The 20,679-nt window shown below is 37.1% G+C and overlaps 1 protein-coding gene across 1 annotated transcript; it reads left to right on the top strand.

The window, feature by feature from the left end:
* Positions 1-7,485: 7,485 nt before the first annotated feature.
* On the top strand, positions 7,486-8,217 carry LOC141673116 (secreted RxLR effector protein 161-like). Its single transcript, XM_074479850.1, has 2 exons — positions 7,486-7,931; positions 7,995-8,217. Exons 1-2 carry the CDS (start codon positions 7,486-7,488, stop codon positions 8,215-8,217), a joined length of 669 nt encoding a protein of 222 aa, XP_074335951.1.
* Positions 8,218-20,679: the final 12,462 nt, after the last annotated feature.

Genomic DNA, 20,679 nt, shown 5'->3' with positions numbered 1-20,679 from the left:
GTCCCAAGCCTCGAGGGCCTCAAGGACCGAAAGCTTAAGATGATGATAAGAGATTTTTTGTCTCATCAAACTCGCGATTTAATGGAGGAAAAGAAACCTGAAAAGGGAGCAACAAAGTCGACTACTTGCAAAATTTGGAAAGCTTGGAGCCCCGAGGGTCGATTCCCCGGTATAGTTGGTTTGAACGACCTTCCATGAAAAAGGAAGACGGAGATTCTAAGGGTTGATCCCAAATATTTAATGCCCCTTGAAGGACTGAATGATCCAACGTATATCTTTACGAAAGAAACTGCAAATACCTATATATGAAGGAAGCTGAAGGTACCCCAATCTGGGCATATAATGGATTCAGTAATCCGGATAACCATGTAGGAAAGTTTTCAAACTCTCTATTACAACAGTCGATGCACGATTTTATAAAGTGTGTGACGTTTTCTTAAACCCCGAGGGGCATGACTCGACAATGGTCCAAGAGTGCATAAGCTATTTTGCATCCCCCATGAACATGAAACGAGGTTAAAAAGAATCCTTGTATGACCTAGACCGATTTAAAGAAAATCCCTGATCACCATATACTTGAATAATAAGATGTCAATGATAGTCCAACAAGGAGCCTGAGATGTTAACTTATCATTGGCCGAAACCAATATGAAAAGCATACACAAGTTGCAACAGTAGGAAGGCGAAAATAAACAACATGAAGAAGAAGTTGGCCCCTGATAGGAGGCGATGAAGATAACAACTAGAAGCAGAAGAAGGATCAAATGTTAGGGGGAACATACACAAGTATAGAACCAAAAAAACAATACAAAACACACACTCAATATATGACGCGGAAAAACCCACGTCCCAACTTGTATTATTAATCAAAACAATTATCAATAATACAATCAATCTCACCAAACGGTATTCACTCAAGCGATACTTAAGTCAAACAATACTCAAACATTCATCAAAATAATAACATGACTATATATATATAGCCATCATAAACTTAGCCAACAAGACATACCTAATCTGATTACAATAATAATTGTCTACCCATACAATTATTACCCATTCCCATTATAATAATAATTGTCAACACATACAATTATTACCCAACTCAATTATGATAATAATTGTCTACCCATACAATTATTACCCAATTCAATTATGTTTTCTATCACCAAGACCATACTACCTATTGGGTTTAACCCCAACAATCCTCCCCTTCAACCCAATATGATTTCATGCACAACCGAATTAACGGTCACCATCAAGCCATCAACGTCGATCGCCCAATACCTCCCCTCGAACAATAACCCCTCCTTCTAGTACAAAAAGATTTCTCTTATCTTTTCGACCTTTGAGTATCTCTAAATCTCCTTTAGTGACTTTCAACATACTGTTCTTCATCATAACAATATATCCCAAATCAACTAATTTACCCAACGAAATCAGATTTCGATTTAACTCCGGTATGTATCTTACTTGAGTTAACTTCTGAACACGACCGTTGTGACGTTTCATTGTTACCTCACCAATGCCAGCAACCTTTACCGTTTTACCGTTCGGTAAAGTTACAATCTTTCCCTCACACTTTTAATAGGACGAGAACCACTCCCTCCTATCACATATGTGATGAGAACATCCCGAGTCAAGCACCCATTCTTCTTTTGATCCCTTCTCTTCTTGAACCAAAAGAACATCTTCATCAGCTTCTACAAGCGAAACACTACCCCCTCGATTTTTCTTCAACTCTCTCAAGTCTTCTCTTGCCTTTGGACACATAAAATGTATATGACCCAATTCCTCACAATAAAAACACCTGATATTAGGGTTATGTTTTTTAGCATACTTCTTTTCCGTGTCACGCACACGTACCGCAAATGCACTTCCATCAGATGTGTCACTCGATTCTTGTTTCATCAATCTTTCGGCCTCCAGAAGAACAACAATAGTCTCATCCAAATCTAACTTCGTTTTCCCAACCAATAAAGAAGTCATCACAGTATTATACTTCTTTGGTAGAGACACTAGTAGTAGAACAACTTTGTCCTCATCCTTTAATTTTTCATCCAAATTATTTAGCTGGTTGATTAAGCCATTAAAACGATTCAGATGATCTCTTAAATATCTGTCTTCTTCCATCTTGAGCCCAAACAAATCTTTCTTGAGAAACAGCTTGTTGGCCAAAGACTTTGAGTGATAAGTCTTCGTTAACTTCTCCCACAAATTATTGGGATTGTCCTCTTCAAGAACATCATACTTGATTTCCGGTGCAAGGGCCAACCAGATCGTTGATGCCGCACGTAACTTCATGTCTCCCCACTTTGTATCATCAACTTCAGTAGGCTTCTTCCCTCCGAGAGTCGCATAACCCTCGTTGAATTAACAGATCTTTTACCGTACTTTGCCACAAGGTAAAATTGTTTCTTCCATTAAACAATTCAATTTCAATTCCCCCAACCTTCTCCATCATGAACCTTGGCTCTGATACCAATTGTTAGGGGGAACACACACAAGTATAGAACCAAACAAACAATGCAAAACACACACTCAATATATGACGCGGAAAAATCCACATCCCAACTTGTATTATTAATCAAAACAATTATCAATAATACAATCAATCTCACCAAACGGTATTCACTCAAGCGATACTTAAGTCAAACAATACTCAAGCATACATCAAAACAATAACATGACTATGTATATATAGCCATCACAAACTTAGCCAACAAGACATACCTAATCTAATTACAATAATAATTGTCTACCCATACAATTATTACCCATTCCCATTATAATAATAATTGTCAACACATACAATTATTACCCAAATCAATTATGATAATAATTGTCTACCCATACAATTATTACCCAATTCAATTATGTTTTCTATCACCAAGACCATACTACCTATTGGGTTTAACCCCAACATCAAAAGTGTGATGCTAATGATAAGTATCCCTGATGGAGACTCTCCCCCGAGAAAGAACAACAGAGAACCAAAGTTCACTAATTATGCAAGTTTTAATGCTCCAAGAAGCCGAATCTTGATAAACATGAAAAGATAAAATGGTCGATGGCTAAAGCCACTATGCGTCAACCCTAAAGAGAGGAACAAGAATTTGTATTCATGATTTTATGAAGAAGACATCGACGATTTCCATCAGCTGAGGATAAAATTAAGTTCCTAGTCCATAGAGGAATACCGAACAAGTTCACCAAGATAGTGAAGGAAGCAATAGAGAGCAAAATTATAAAAAATAATAGGGGAGGACAAGATAACTCAGAGAATCACGCATCCCCGAGTGCCAGTTATCGAAGTGATCTTTAGAAGACTAATGACTGATGGGGCTTCAGGAAGCTCGATGAAAGCTTGTGCCCGAAAGGTAGTACACCATAAGGAGCGGCTATGGAAATTGGCCCTAACTTTGATGATTCTGATCGGAAGGGATAAAATTCCTCCATGAAGACCCGATGATCACCACACTATGATATAAAACTCTGAAAGATTCTTGTCAAATGAGACTCGTTGATTCCCAAACTGCATTTTATGATATGTTGCCACGAGGCATGATGGAATCGAGGGCAGGTCCTCCCAATAGAAGACATGGAATTCTGAAAGGTTGACGAGCAAGGAGGAAATCCAACAACGGATCTGGAGAATGAAGAGGAATTTTTTACCCTTGGCAGGCGAGAAACCATAAAATAATAAGCTGATTATAAGGTCGAAATTACTAAGACCATGAGAGTCTATGGTAAAATAAAATTAAGAGTCTAGACAAGGCAGAATACATAAAACACCTCCGAGAGGTATTTGAAGTGTTGATGCACCCCAAGATGATGTTAAATCCTACAAGGTGTGCCTTCAAGTTAGGATCTGGAAATTTTTGGGCCACATCTCCGAGTGGGAAATCAAGGCCAATGTTGATAAGAATCCTGGTTATGGAACCTTCATCTTTCATTAAGAACATGGAAAAACTAAAAATTGCAATTTAGGAGAGGTTCATCTCCGAATCCAGTGACAAGTATTTGCCCCTTTTCACGACATGGAAGAAAGTAAAGGATTCTTCATGAACTGATACAAGCAAGGTAATCTTTGAGGAATTAAAGAAGAAGATGACTAGAACACCTGAAGAAGTACTGAATCTATACATGGAAAAACTCAATTGTGTAACTGAGATTTGTCCCTGTAAGAAAAGACATGGAGGTTCAGCAACCCACCTACTAGGATAGTGAAATTTTGTGTGAATAACTCCCCTGTTGAGAAGTTCGCATTAGCCATGACCACAACTAAGCCTGGCGAATTCAGTATAGACAAGAACCGTGTTTAAGGTTTAAGATTTGACTGACTTCATGGTTGAATGCCCCATTAACAACCAAGAAGTCGGAGGGCAGGAAGAGATAACCCGTCAGGGCAAGGAAATATGTCAACAAGGGAAAGAGATGATACTCAAGTGATATTCGGTTCTCTATTTTGATGGATCGTCAAAAACAAAAATAAGTAGTGCAAGATCATGATGGATCTATGATAGATTTTTTTCATGATTTGGATTTCTCAAATGACAAACAACGAAGACAAGTATAAGGCCTTGGTGGCCAGAATTGTCTCAGCTGAAACCCCGAGGGTCAAGAACTTCAAAAGTTTGCGGAGACTCAATGTTGATGATTTCTCAAAGTAAATGGGGAATTCAAAATAAAGCATGGGACAACAATAAAATATGAGAAACTTGTGAAGCCACGACTCAATTTAATAAGGGCTACATCCCGAGGGAGGAAAACATGAAGGCCGTTGCCTAAGAAATAGAAAGTTACATGGAAAGTTTTTACTTCTAAGTCCTGAAGACCAAAAACTAATACAAAACTGATAGCACCGATACTTGTAATAACTTGTTGCCTAGGTGACTCAATCCAAAACTAGGGACAATCAGATTGTTCGAGATAGAAGCCAGGTAAAATGCTTCAATTGTGCTGGATACGACCATTTCGCTGCTGAGTGTCGCAAACCAGGACACAATAAACACCAAAAGGGTGAAGCTAATTTGGCACAACTACATGAAACTGAACTTGCGTTAATGGTTTTTTGTGAGAACGGTGTGGATGACAAAATTACTTTCTCTGCGGATAGAAAAATAAGTAATGCCAAAGAGGTTGAGGAGCACACCTGGTACCTTGACAATGGTGCTAGTAACCATATGACAGGCCGACGAGACAAGTTTGATAAATTGGATAGGACAATAAATGGTGAGGTAAAGTTCGGAGATGGCTCGTTGGTAAAGATTGAAGGAAAATGATCTATCAGAATTGTATACAAAAACGGAGACACCGGAGTGTTATATGATGTTTACTTTATTCCCACCTTGCGTAGAAACATTATCAGTTTGGGGCAGCATTCTGAGAAAGGAAACCATGTAGTTTTAGACGGTTAGCACCTCCGGGTTTATGAAAGTTGTGGTCAACTGCTCATGAAGGTCAGGAGGTCCAGCAATCAGTTGTATAAAATCTATATTGAAAAAGGACAACGAACATGTCTACTAGCAAAAGGCGAGGAGGAAGCATGGCTGTGACATCAATGCCTCAGTCACATGAACTTCAAAGCACTGCACTTGATGTCAAAGAACCAGATGGCACATGGCCTTCCTTCTATCAGCCAACCTGGTGAAATCTGTAGTGGATGTCTCATGTCCAAGCAAACACGTAAGCCATTTCCATTTAAAACAACTTTCGTTGCAAAAACTAAACTAGAATTGATTCATCTAGACCTTTGTGGACCTCTGTCTCCACCCACTCCCGCAGGAAATCATTATTTTATGTTGTTAGTGGATGACCATTCTAGTATGATGTGGGTTTATATACTCAAAATGAAAGATGAGGCTCTAACATACTTTAAGAAATTTAAATTATGTGTTGAGAATGGTGGAAAATAGGGTATAAAGGTGTTGCACACGGATCGTGGTGGTGAATTTTGTTCCAAGGATTTTAAATATTTCTGTGACGGACAAGGCATTCTCAGACATTTTACAGCACCCTGCACACCGTAAAAAAATGGTGTAGTAGAGCGCCGTAATTGTGCAGTGGCTGCTATGACGAGAAACATGTTGAGTGAAAGGAAAATGCCAATAAAATATTGGGGGGAGGCCGTCCGTTATGCGGTCTACATCCTCAATAAACTGCCAACTCGATCCCTGTCTGACATCACACCGTACGAGGCCTGGTTCGAGCGAAAGCCAAGTGTAGATTACCTGAGAATATTTGGATGTGTGGCCTATATGAAAGTCTCTGTTGCTCACACAAAGAAACTCGATGCCATAAGTAAAAAGTTGATTCATATTGGTCGAGAACCAGGGACAAAAGCATACATGCTGTTCGATCCAATTTCTAGCAGTGTCCAAATAAGCCGGGACGTTACTTTCGACGAAAGTAAAGGTTGGGACTGGGAGACAGATGCAAATACTACAAGCAACATGACAGAACTGTTTGTTGCTCCAGAACACAGCTCTGAACCTAATTTAGCATCTTCTACAACCCCTGTGAATACCATTATTTCTTCTGGGGGTGAAATATGGATACTAGTGCTACCAACGATCACAGTGAACAGCCCAGGCATTTTCGATCTCTTGCAGATATTTATGCCGATTCAACGGAGGTAGAACTCGAAGAGGAATTGTTTCTGATGGGGATTGATGAGCCTGTGTGTTTCGAACAAGCTATTCCAGTTGATGTATGGAAAGACGCAATAGAAAAGGAGATGAGCTCTATTGAGAAAAACTAGATATGGATACTCCCAACATTGCCAAAGGGAAATAAAGCCATCAATCTCAAATGGAGTTTTAATGAGAAGAGAGATCAGGATGGTGAGGTGACTAAGCACAAAGCGCGACTTGTGGAAAAGGGACACATACAACGCCAAGGTGTGGACTTTGACGAAGTTTTTGCTCCTGTGACGAGGCTAGAAACAGTCCCATTGCTACTGGCACTAGCAGCTAAAAAAAATTGGGAGGTCTATCACCTCGACGTCAAATCTGCGTTTCTAAATGGCATTTTCCTTGAAGTGGCTTACGTACGACAACCAAAAGGCTTTGTCAAACTAGGGCATGGAGGCAAAGTATACAGGCTTTTTAAGGCATTGTACGGACTCTGTCAGGCCCCTCGAGCATGGTACTCCCGTCTTAACCAGTACCTCTTGTAGCTGGGTTTTATCAAGTGTCCTTTCGAACACGCCGTCAACATAAAGAAATATGGAGCTAATTCCCTAGTTGTTGGAGTTTACGGTCGATTATTTAATCATCACTGGTACTAGCATGCCAGACATTATCAAATTCAAGGGGGATATGAGTAGAGAGTTTGATATGTCTGACCTCGTAAAATTGTCTTATTATCAAGATTTGGAGGTGACTCAAAGTGATGGCTTCATTGAAATAAAACAATCAGGCTATGCTACGAAAGTGCTCGAGAAGACAGGTCTGGCCGATGTGCAATACAGTTAAGTTCCCCATGGATCCAAATCTACAGATTCATGCTGATAAAACTGGCAAAGCTGTGAATTCCACTCAATATAAAAGCATGGTTGGTGGGTTGCGATACCTGGTGCACACACGCCCAGACATCGCATTTGCAGTTGGGATAGTTAGTCGGTACATGGAGAGACCAACCGAGCTGCACTTGAACGCAGTTAAGCGAATCTGTCGCTACGTAAATGAAACGATGCACTACGGCCTGATGTATACGAAAGGAAAGGGAAACTACATTTTAACGGGGTTCTCAGACAACGATTTGGCAGGAAGTTTGGATGACAGGAAGAGTACAAGAGGGATGGCATTTTATCTCGACGAAAACCTGGTTACTTGGGTTTCTCAGAAACAGCGTTGTGTCGCCTTATCATCGTGCGAGGCGGAGTTCATGGATGCTACCGCCGCTGCGTGCCAAGCTATCTGGCTCCAGTGAGTTATGAGTTGTATTGCGGATATAATACCTGGTCCAGTCATATTGTATATTGATAACAGATCAGCTGTTGATCTTTCTCAGATTCCTGTATTTTATGGGAGAAGTAAATATATTGACTTGAGATATCACTTCATACGTGATTGTGTTGAAAAGGGTTTGATCATCATAAGGCATGTTAGTACAAATGAACAGCGTGTTGACATTGTGACAAAGGCAATGGCAGCTGCAAAATTCGAGAAAATGAGAGACCTGTTGGGAGTTAAGAAACTAAATGGCGTTTAGATTACAGGGTAGTATGTTGGGATTAATTTTAATCTAAATATATTTCGTTCTTTATCTTGTTTTGTTTATTTCAGAATAATCAACGTGCTTATTTTGTGAACGTTGAAGCATAGACTTTTTTGTGGTTGTTGTATTTGTTTAGGAGTATAGTTTGGAGATAAACCAGAATGCGGTCCCTGGTTTTTAGGTCGTTTTAGTTGATAATAGCTTATTTACTTTCCTTCTGTAGTGACTATCATTTTAAATTCGATTAAGAAGATTTCCATACAAATGAATTATATTCTCTGCATTTCTTTATTTCACAGTTCTCACCCCTATATGTGTTTTTATGTTTTTATGCTTTTCTTGAATTATTTATCGTTTGAACAAAGTAATTGTAAATCTTGCAGTGATATGTATTACAACTGAATTTAAGCAAGCAATAATAGTGAACACAGATCTTTCAAAACTCACTTAATTTTATATTAAAATTGAGAATGTTTTGCTACAAAATTTCTAGGCTCTTTGTTAATAAAGAGCTTAGCTTCTTCCTTGAGAGAATACAAGATTTCTGATCTAAAATTATTACATCTAACAAAGGACCAGTGTTAACTTTATATCATAGTTAACTACTGGTTTACACAGTGTACAATAAGAGATGCTAGTTACTTTAGTAAACTGTCAGGAATCTATAGCAAGAAGATTGTTTCTGAAACACAATCCAGGAATGGATTTAAAAGCTCTCAAGGAGGAAGAAGCTAGATTTGCAATTGAGAAGACAAATCTTAAGTCTAAAGCTTATGATGCAAAGAAACCTCCAAGGCCCAAGGAAAAAGGCATTGTGATCAAGGAAAAGTCAAATCCTGAAGATTCAAAGTTCAATACTAGATCACAGACTGAGAGTGATCCCAAAGACAAAGGGAAAAGAAAAGTTGATGAACCAAACAAGCCACTGAAGATGAAAACTCCTCAAGTTCTGATGAAACCAGTGTGCAAAATGGTTCAAGTCAATGATGATAATCTTGTTGAAGATGAAACTGTTCAAATTCTGAAAAGAAGAAAGATTAATGAAGAATCTAAAACAACCTCTGACACTGCTCAAGTTGTTCAGAATAAAGGACAGCAAGTTACAGAAGAAACAGCATATTCTGATCAAGCTATCAAGACATCAACTACTGACATTGCTCAAGTTGATTTGAAGAAAATGACAATTGGTGATAAGAAGAAGCTGTTATGGAAGAAAGCTACTCCAGTTGAACCAAAATCCAATCTTATGATTAATCAACTCGCTACATTTGGGTTGAGAGCCAAACAACCTAGAGATAGATCTGGATTAGGTTCTGATGAAGAGAAAATTCAAACAGGAGTAGAAGTTACTCTAAGAGATCCTTTCATGTTGACAGACAAACCATATGAACAAATTAAACAAAAGCACCTTGACAAAGTGTTGTTTGCTCAAATTGTTATAGATGCTCATGATAAAGAGAATCTAAAGGAGAAATTGATTTTATTTCTCAAAGATGGAAGGACTTATAGACTAGTTGATACTGACGTGCTAAAGAAGTCTGTCAGAGAACTTCAACATATTCACTATCTTCTGGAAGTAAAGTCTGATGTTACAAGAAGATGGTCAGAATATATTTTGAAGGATATAAGAGATCTACTCAGAATCTCTGGTACAAAGACTTCTCAGTACAGTCCAATGATTACTGAAGATGATGAAAGAGAAATTCCTATGCTGAAGAATTCTGCTAAGGTGGAAGTTATTCTGAAAGGAAGATGCTTATGTTATAATGAAAACTCTTCACATCCTAAAGTTAATAGACTTGGTGATGGACTTGATAGAACATCCATTCAAGCTCTCAGAATAGCCATTTATCAAATTGGTGATAGTAAAGAAGAACTGATGCAGGTCAAAGCACAGTTAGTTGAAGTTCTGAAGAAAGCTGAAAAAAATCTGGTAAAAGATTTTGTTAAGAATCATTATGGATTCAGATTGATCCAATGATGTTGGTAAAGCTGGATGCTCTGTAAGTTGTAATTGATAGTCTTATTAAACTCTTATTGCATTTAAACTTAAATGTTTTTGACATCATCAAATCTATTAACTTATATATTCTTGAATAATTTACAAGTTGGGGGAGATTGTTGGATATATTTGAGATGTCATGTCTAATATGTTTCATGTTTAGTTCTCAGATCTTAACAAATAGGAAATATCAGTTCTTACTGGAATTAGGACTTACCGGAAGTCAGAACTTAAGGATATCAGGACTTAGATTATCAGAAGATAATATCAGAACATGGATATCAGAACTTAAGTACTGGAGGACTAACAGTTAAGGAAGGAAGCTGATTAACAGTAGAAGATCGAGACTAATACAGAAGAAGATATGCATGGAAAGAGTTGGAGGACTAGAAGAATTATATAAGATATCTGATTGATATATTTTAGGAGACAAAATTATATTCCATATCAATTAGAAGTTATCTTGTAACTATGTGTCTATATAAACACATACATAGGTTTACACTATATGTGTTACGATCATCGAGAAGATCATACATTGTAACCTAGCAGCTCTCGTGATATTTATTCATCACTGAGAGGGAACAGTTCCATTGTAACAGAGTTTATCGAATACATCTATTTTCTGTTACTTGTGTTCTAAATTGATTTGATTGTATTAAACACTATATTCAATCCCCCTTCTACAGTGTCGTGTGACCTAACAGATATTTAACATGTTTATAGAAGAACGATAATAGAGATAACGACGTGATTAATAAGGTACGCTTCTATGAACCATTATCGGGATATGTACTAATGAATTCGGGAAAGACCAAACACATATGAATTCGCGGAATAGGATTTTCAAAAAGTGAAGGTAAGATTAGTAACAACCCCGTGTTAGCAATGCTCGACGATAAAAACAGGATTTAGTGTGAAGTATAATGATATGTCTATGCGGATTAAGGACCGTGACATAAGGTGTTCTAATAATAATCTAGAATAATCGCGATATGGTTTACACTGAAAGGGGCAAAGTGTTTAACTTATGAGGAAAATTTGGATTGTTTTTACACTGAACACGAGGTAGAGGCTATAGTCAAAATTGATCATGAGTTATAATTGAGAAATCTATTATCATCAAGGAAAGACCAATGCGGTGGTCGACACTTTAAGTAGGAAAAGATATATTGAGGACAGAACAACTGATGTGAAAGATCGCATGAATGAATTTTCAAGTTGAGACAAGGTGAATAGAACCCTTTATTTTGTAACTGAAAGGCTTAATGATGCTTAGAAACTTGAAAGGATGTTAGTCATGACCGAATATGAAAAGGGATGTCATTGAGTAGGTAAGTAAGTATTCGACATGGTTAAAAATGAAAACGGAAAGGCGATGATTAAAATTTTGGCGATTGCGACTTGTAGATGACCCAAATGGGAGTAAGAGTTTATTATAATAAATTCTGGAGGAGGATTATCAAGAACCAAGTAAGCCGTCGTGCTATTTTAGGATTTTTAGTAATAGGTTAAATAAGATCGCTTATTTTATTATGCAAATGATAGATCTCCGCTCTATAAAATTGTTATGAACGCGGAATAGATAATTGGTAATAGAGAGACCCCGTGATATCGTGCCACACAAGGACCCAAGATTAATTTAACAACTGGATTATTTCCCAAGATATTTCGCGAGAAGGGACGAACAGAGGCACACCTTAGAGTTCTCAAATCGACAAGTAGAATGATAGGACTATCCTGACCATTGAAGATACGTTTAGCGACTTACCTTTTATTTGGAACGGTTAGGGGAATCGCCTATCGTTGACAGAAAATTCGTGTAAATGTACTTACCACGCGAGGAAAATAGTCGCCGACATCCCTTACGAAGGACAACATGGAAGAATGAAGGATGTCATTATCAGAACTGATAGAAGGAAAGAAGATCGTACACGCCCTATAAAGGCCACTGGTAGCAAGTACCAATAAACGCGAATACGTCTAAGGCGCTAGCGAGAATAACAAGTATGACCTAGAAGGTATCGTAGTACTATAGATATTATACGGGGAATGATTAAAGAAGTCCGATTGATGATGGAAGCTGAGTGTTCCATGATTCTAAAACGTGTCAATCAATTGCATATGAAATGGTGCTTCCTTCAAGATGGCAATAGGACGATAATGTGCCTTACATTACTATAAGAAGAAATGTTAAATCTGACGCTAAATGTGTAAAAATGCGACGAGAACTTCTTACATAAAATAATTGACAGAGATGATGCGCCGAAATGAGCAAATATTAAGGAACGAAACTCTAGCACTAGTAAGAGTGACGGAAGGGAAAATGAATAAGTTGAAGGACCGTTTCAAACACTAGAAGATGCACTAATAGTCCATATTATAGATTTTTAAGGAAGATAAAGTGACCAATTGACATTAATCGAATTACCGACAATAACGAGTTATCATGCGGGTATTGGAACGTCTATAAAGCTTTGTACAGAAGAAAAAATCATTATCTCTTAGGCTGGGAAGAAATTGGTAAGCGGAGGATACTCGACCATAGTTGAGTCAACAAACCAAAGGAATTCCTATAACTTATCAGAACCCGGCTAGTGGAAGCCCAGGATGAACAATAGAGATATGCGGACTAGAACTATAAAGATGAAAAGTATGAAGTAACAGACCAAGTATTGTTGAAAGTGCCTCCTAGGGAGGGAGTGATGAGATTCGAAAGGGAAAGAAATGTTGAACCCAAGGTTAATTCGACCGATTGAAGAATTAAAGGACTAAGAAAGTTGACTTATAAATTAGCACCATCGTCAAACGGTCACCAATTTTATAACGAGTACCATGAATCGAGGTTAGGAAATTTAACCGTCAACGCCAAACATATGATTGGAAACGAGCTAATAAACTTGCAGCCAGACTTAGCGTATGTGGAGTCACGTGTAGAGGTCATAGGTCTACAAGAACGAGTACCTGGAAATATATTTGACGGATGAGTGGAAATTTTATGAAGAGATCCAATACTGCGAAGTCAACGTGAGAACTCGAGGTGGTCATGTGAGAAGCGTATCCCCGCCTATTTCTAAACTGGTTCCGGGATGGAATCCTTTTAAGGGGGGATACTGTAAGAACCCAAATTTCTGACATTGGGTAAAAGACCTTTATGAATAGTAACATTGCGGTTTAATAAAAACTTTTACAACCACACCATATACGAGTTTTTAATTTAAGATTCTGAGTTGATATTGTGATTATACATACCAAATAAGTGTATGTAAATGCTATTAGTTTTCGAAGAAAATGAACTTTGAAAAATGACCATATCTACGAACCATCAAGGATTACTGGAATCACAATATAATTACAAATTTAAAATCCTACAAATTCAAATCCTAAGAACGATACTTCAAAACATAAAGAACGTATAAGAAATGATTTATACCGCGAATCGTTCATGAGAATTTATTACGAAAATGAATAAGCGACCGAGCGAATGCGTAAACGAATAAATAAACGTATCGAACTAAGCTAATTAAACTAGTTAACTATGGTAAGAAACTAACCATGGTTAAGTTACCAAATAGTAACCTAAACTAGATAAGCATGATGACCTACAAGCTAGGAATAGTAAAACTAGAACCTACACTAGATAGATTAGCTTGGAAGCCTAGGAAGCTAGATAAGACATGCAAAGATTTAAGTTTTTGAAACCTCGTTAAAATGAACAAAACTCAACTTAAGTTTTTGCAGAAGTTCCCGAATGTATAAAATGTATTTTATTGAAAAGTGAGACTTGATTATGATATAAAATATTATGAGGATCTTTTAGGCACTTGAATCGCTTGATTTCAATTTACGGATCAAAAGTTATGACCGTTTTAGTATAAGTGATTTACGCGACAAAAACTGCTATAAATTACGAACTTTGTAAATAGAAATGATCGACTTAAAAATATTTAAAAATCATAAAAATTTAAAATAGAGTAATAAATAGAGTTTATTAAATCCCATAAATATTTCAAATAAAAATATTGATATGTCAATTTTATAAAAATGTCGGAGTCGAGGTCGCGCGGAGTAAAAACATAAAAAATAACCCCCTGTTAGAAACTGCTACTTCGGGATTTTCACCCCTGTTACCAGAAAACCATTTTCAAATAATGTGTTCTAAAGTTTGTCTAGATCGCACACGCAAAAACGGTGGGTCAATTGAGTTAACGGTTTGAGAGATATCGATATTTTAGTGAAAAAGGTTTGAATAGTAAAACTCCGTAGTTGACCGAACTTTTGAAATGCTTTTCACCTAATTAAATTCATTTTATCAAAATGAAACTTTTATGATAGATATTAAAAGAACTTAAGAAGCTCCTCGAGGTGGTTTCATATTAAAATATTAATTTTACAATTTATTAAAAATGTTAGAGTGCGAGTCGTGTAATAGTAATATTCGTTAAAGTCAACTCTAGAAGACCACTTTGACCGTCCGTTTCGACCAAGGATTGATGCTTATTTCGAGTCGGTCGGATATTGAAAATTATGAAGTATTGAACTTATTAGAATTATGAGTTGGTGATGGGATTAGGAATACTGATTAAGATTATGATATTTGTTTATTAGAAAACCCGAAACGAGAGTAAGTCGGGAAACGTATCTTGGACTTCAGGCAAGTTTTCAAACCCTACCTCTTTAAAACTGTTGTGTTGTGTTTGTTTTTCAAATAATTGTGATATATACATGATGTAGTATTGATATTTTACAAATTTTGATATATAATATTGTACGATATATTAATGATCTTGGTATATGAAGATTACCGAATTTCAATCGATAACGCTAGAGAGTAGCGTTGTAAATATGAAGAGTAGATTTTAGACCGAGGATCGGTCAGTATAATTTGATGAAAACCCGAAAGTATTCTGGAGGTGTTTTATTTAAGAATATTAACTCTATAGTAGAGCGTGATGTATAAGTCGTAAGACCGAGAGTGGTCAGTTTATATAAAGTATAAACCCGAGAATCATCTTGGAGATGTTTTGGACGATCAAAATCCGTATTTATTTTATTCCAAGGGACTCGATGTCCATTTGCGAAGTATTAAATACCTCAAATTTATTTAAAATGATTTCCAAAAATCGTATTCCCTCAACCATATTTAATCACTCGAACAATGAATATTATTTCGGATATTCATTTAATATAGGAGAAGTATTCTCCAACGATTATTTATTTCAAATTCGACTGATTATATTATTAAAGATTACTTTAATTATTTAAAAATAAATTAGTTGGGGAATATTATTTCAAATATTCTTTAAAAACATAATCATTTGAGGTCTAATTATTTAAAAATTATTATTTAATTATTATTTATTTATTTAATGAATTAATATGATTTAAAAATCATAAAATCTATTCAAAAATACTCCTGGATTTTAGAAAATCATTTGAATACTTTCAGAACGTCGATAAATATATCTCGACTTATTTTAAATATTTAAACATAGTTTCAAAAGAAACCCCCTTATCTGTTGACAATGGTCAACCCACATCCTTAGTACTTCCTCCGAAAATTCTTGGAAGTACATATATATATATATATACATAAGAGACGAGTTGTGCCTATCAACAAGCAAAACGCTTGGGGAACTTCGATATAGTTCGATGATTCCATGTATATGATAGGATTCTTAAAATGGACATAGGAGGGGTAGAGATCCAGTACTTCATGGACCAGGGAGACTGCTATATAAATTTTTCGTATGAGAAGGTACCATATGTACTGAGGGACATACGAAGTATGCAAAATAAACCTGGGATGAATGGGGAAGCATATATAGCCCGAATGCCGCTAGGGTGACGACCGGGCGTATGGAAGTCATCCATCTATATGTAGAAAAGTTTACCGTTATACGACTGATCATCATATCTCGGGGGCTCCGATGAAGGTCCTATTCTTCCAATTGGAATTGAGATGCAATACCGTAACCCAAGCATAGACACTGAGTTTACCATTAAGGTATTTGCAGATTGATAAGTCAATCAAAAATATTGTTTTGAAATGAGGTGTGTATCACCAAGAAAACTACTTGAATAAGTACATATGCTTATACGGATTAATATAATTTCCTTTAATAGTCTTTTCATAATGTCCATTATTATGGCTGAGCATTATTGCTAACTCTTGCTTTCTTTTAAATGTCACAACATAACAGATAACCAATATGCCGGTGTGGGACTTAGTCGCTTGCATTCATGGGGAGAATCCCTGGCAGCTTTGTTTCAGGTGGGCCAGAGTATCAGATAGGTATAAGATATCGGTCGTAATTATTGTAACTTCATGTAGAGGTTACAAATAATTGTTTGAGATCCTGTAAAGTACATGTGAGTTTTAATAGTAGATGATACTTGTTGTACTTCGTTTCTAAGGCTATAACTTGTGAGTGTGTGAGATTGGGGGTCTATGATACGGAATTAATTGATTAATGAGTTAATACAGGTTATACATGATTGAAGGATTACGTGACGACCCAGATTCCTGACCCCATATTTGGGGGTGTTACACCATGTAAGCACTAGGTACTCCTTAATTGATGGCATTCTGTATAAGATATCTTACGTGATGCCTTACTTAAGATGTCTTAGGCCTGACGAGGCTCGTCTGGCTTGTTATTCCTAGTGGACTAATAATGAGATTTACAGAAGGGGGGTTGAATGTAAATCTCAAAACTTTTTCAAGTTTTGAGCAGTTTTAAAGGCTTTGTGTTCAAGATAAACAAGTGTGTGAATTGCTTTAAGCTAATACAGACATATATATATTCAAGCACTAATGTAAAGAACACAACAGACCTTAAAAACTTTTCTGGTGGATTGTTGTTCCACCAGAGATGGTATTTTAGAAAATCTGTGATCCAAGATGTTGATCACAGCTGCGTCCTATTACAAACTAGATAATTTTTCTCTCAAGATTTTTCTAAATAGCACTGAAAAAATTCTTATCTAATTACTAGCTGCTACTTGGTTTATATATCACCAAGTGTACAAGTGAAGACAAAGATAAAAATACAATAATAAAATAAGTTCTCCACTTGTTTCTTCTCCATATCACTCAAGTACTTTGTTGACTATTGCCTCTTTGTACTAGAGTAGAACGGCTGCTTTTTCTGATGTTCCTGAAATTAGGCTTCCATATTTCAGTTATCTCTGTCAACCCATGTGCCTCTGTCTGCTGTTACAACTACCACTTATCAACTGCTATTTAACAGAACATCCGTTGAAGCCTTCATCCGTGATGGCTTTATCCGTTGATGTGTTAGCAGTTGAAGCTCTATCCGTTGAAGCTTTAGAGACATCCGTTGAAGCTTTGTTTCTCATCCGTTGAAGGTCTTTAAGACATCCGTTGATACCACTTCATTTATACAAAATTACAAGGCATGAAATATTTACAATTGGCCTTCCTATTTGTATATCTTCTAGTAGTCAACATGACTTATATTTTCTCTCAACTTCTAAGAATTATATCTTAAATACAGAGACTGAAATGTGCTACAACACTAGACTTATTTCTAAGTAAAGCTGCACCATCAACGGATAGCCAAAGTGGTCTTATCCGTTGAGGCTGCAAACACTAAACTTCTACTTAAGTGTTTTGTTAAACATATCATCAAACTAATGCACATATATTCCTAACAATCTCCCCCTATTTATGTCTATAAGAATTGTAGACATAAATTCAGGGTTAACTTGATGATAACAAAACACTTAACAAATATATGAATTGAAACTAAGTAGAAATTTAAAAGTGCTGCAAAAGTGTATGTACTAGGAAGTAATTGAAGATTTACAGAATTTCCAAGGGTGCTCCTTTAGTCTGAGCAAATCATCTTTTTCTTCTTTGTTCCCTTGTTTTCTTTCCTAGCCCTTTGTCATTTTCCTCAATTTGGAGTTGGAGTTGTCTGTAGAATTCAGCTTCATCTTCATTACTGATATCCAACTTAGATTGCATTTCCTTGAGAGTTTCATTGCTGGCAATCTTGAGTTGGTCTTCAAGTCTGAAAAATCTTCTGACTCCTTTATCATCTCTAAATTCCATCAACCAATGAGGTGATTTGTGGATTGTAATTCCCCTTTCTTGAATAAGTAAAGTTCTGGGCAAAGCATTGGGCTCCCTCCAAGTTTTCCTTATGTTGGCAATCTTGTTGAGAATTTCAGTCTTGGCAGTCCTGGTAAAGCCAGAATCCTTTTGTATGGCTGAAAAGACTCTGATCAAGGTAGAGTAGCCTTCATTCAGAATCCTGTAGAGAGGCCATGTTCTTTCCCCAGCTCCTTTGTATCTGAACACCAATCTCTCTGGTAGCTGTCTGTAGGCAGCTATTCCTCTTACATCCTCCAGCTCATCCAGATAGAGTTCAATGTCTGAAATTTCTATTATGTCACAGATGTGAACATAATCATCTTTAGAAATGGGTGGCTTAGGCTTAGGTTTTTGTTTTTGAGTGAATTTCTTAGAGGTTAGGGAAGGTGTTGATTTGGATTTTCTTTTCTGTTTCTTTGGTAGTGGAAGAGTGGTTAAAAAGGTAGGCAATTTGATGGTGTCCCAATCAATGAGTTCCTCTTTTGGGATGATTAGTTCACCATGGATGTTTATAGTGGGATCAGCAACACAAGGTTCAGGTATGGAAGGTAGTGGTTTAGATATTGATTTAGTTTCTTCAGTGTTATCTTCACTCCTTCTATGTGCCTTGGCCTTTCTTCTGTTTCCCTTATGCCATTCCTCTCTTTCCTCCATACTCTCACCAAATATACTCCCAAAAACCTCATCTAGGTTTGCAATCTTGTCTTCACCCCTGACTTCAATTCCTTTCTCTCCTTCAACTTGACTTGACTTTAGCTATTGTTCAAGCTTTGCTTGTGCTCTTTTGTCAGCCTTGAGTTTTTCAGCTTCTTTCTTCAACCTTTTGGTTTCTTCCCTCTTGGCCTTTGGAAATTTGGGATGTCCTTGCATCACACAGATACTCTATCCCTCTCTAAAGATAATGGCCATTTTCATTCTTTCAACTATGTCCTTGGTCTCCTTGTACTTTATGATGTTAGCACCCAAAACTTTGTCTTCATCAGGCTTTGGAAGAGGAAAGTCCACTTCTTTCATCTGAGTAAAGTCTAGGGGGTTCTTTGTGGAGTCCTTGCTGGATCTAGTGTTGGGCTTGAGAACCATAGGTTTTAGATTCTTAAAAGAAGTCTCTCCAACCTTATTCCTCCTTTCTGGCTTGTGCTCCATAATGATTGGTTCAACCTTTGTGCTATATTTCACAGATATTGATTTATCTTGTGTTGAGCCAAACACTTGTTGCACCCTTTCATCAATTCTCCTCCTTTGCTCTTTCACTTGAATTTCAGCTGCTGCTAGCTGGATTAGGTCAATTCCATCAGGCTTTCCTTTGATTTGCATAATTGGAGAAGTAGTGATGGCAGGAACTAGCACTTTAGATATCTGGATTTTTGTAGATGGCTCTCCTTCCCCTTCCCTTTTTCTCTCCCCCTTTTTGTTATCATCAAGGAGAGGGGTCAAGCCTTGTGCCTTTACCAGCTGCATAAGTAGACTTGTTTGAGATTGTTGGTTGTGAAGAATGCTGGCCACAGAATTTTCAATAACTTGGACTCTGTCTTCTAACTTAGCCAACCTCTTTTCAGTATTTGAATCCTTTTTTAATCTCAACAATAAGTCCTTCATTGTACCATAGGGCATGACTGAATCCAATTTTTCAGAATTGTAGGATTTCAAGTCAGCAATATCCTTCTTGAGTTCATCCACACTCAGATTTTGTCTTACTTGCTGCAACTTCATGAGATGCAGTGAGTCCAGGTGAGCTGTAAGGATTGCCTTGGTACCAGCATGTGAAGTTTTCTGAATGGCCTGTTGGATAGTACTGATTTGTTTGACTAAGGAGACATTGAATTGCCCTGATGTAGACTCCTTTGTCAAGGCCCATTCAGGTAAATTTGGAATAGAACTAGGGCCTTCATCTCCCCCTAAGTTCATGCTTCCATCAAAAGAAACAGAGTCATCATCATCAGAATTTACTCCAAATTCCTCAGATGACTCACCAGCTGTAGAAGGCATCTTGTTAATAGCAGCTTTATCCCTTTGAAGAGATTCTGTTGTATGTACTAGATGTAGTGTCTTTTCTGCCTCCTCATTGCCCTGAGCAGCCAACAACTGATAGGCTGACACAGGATGAGTAAAAGTGTCAGCATCCAAGGAAATGTTATCAATTACAGCTTTGTAAAGTTGCTGAAATTGTCTTTCCTTTTCAGCATCATCCACAATCATTGACTCACTCGCAATGGCTGGATCCACCCTTATATCTGCTGTACCTGCCTTTCTCTCTTTTTCTGTATATTCTTGCATTAGGGGCTCCCCCTGGCTCACACTCCTCACACCCTCACCTTCACCTACTAAGGTGGTA

Source organism: Apium graveolens, chromosome 7 (genome assembly GCF_009905375.1).
Source record: "Apium graveolens cultivar Ventura chromosome 7, ASM990537v1, whole genome shotgun sequence".
Lineage (NCBI taxonomy): Eukaryota > Viridiplantae > Streptophyta > Magnoliopsida > Apiales > Apiaceae > Apium > Apium graveolens.
The sequence above is the reverse complement of the archived record's forward strand: the minus strand, read 5'-3'. Positions and strand labels throughout refer to the sequence as shown.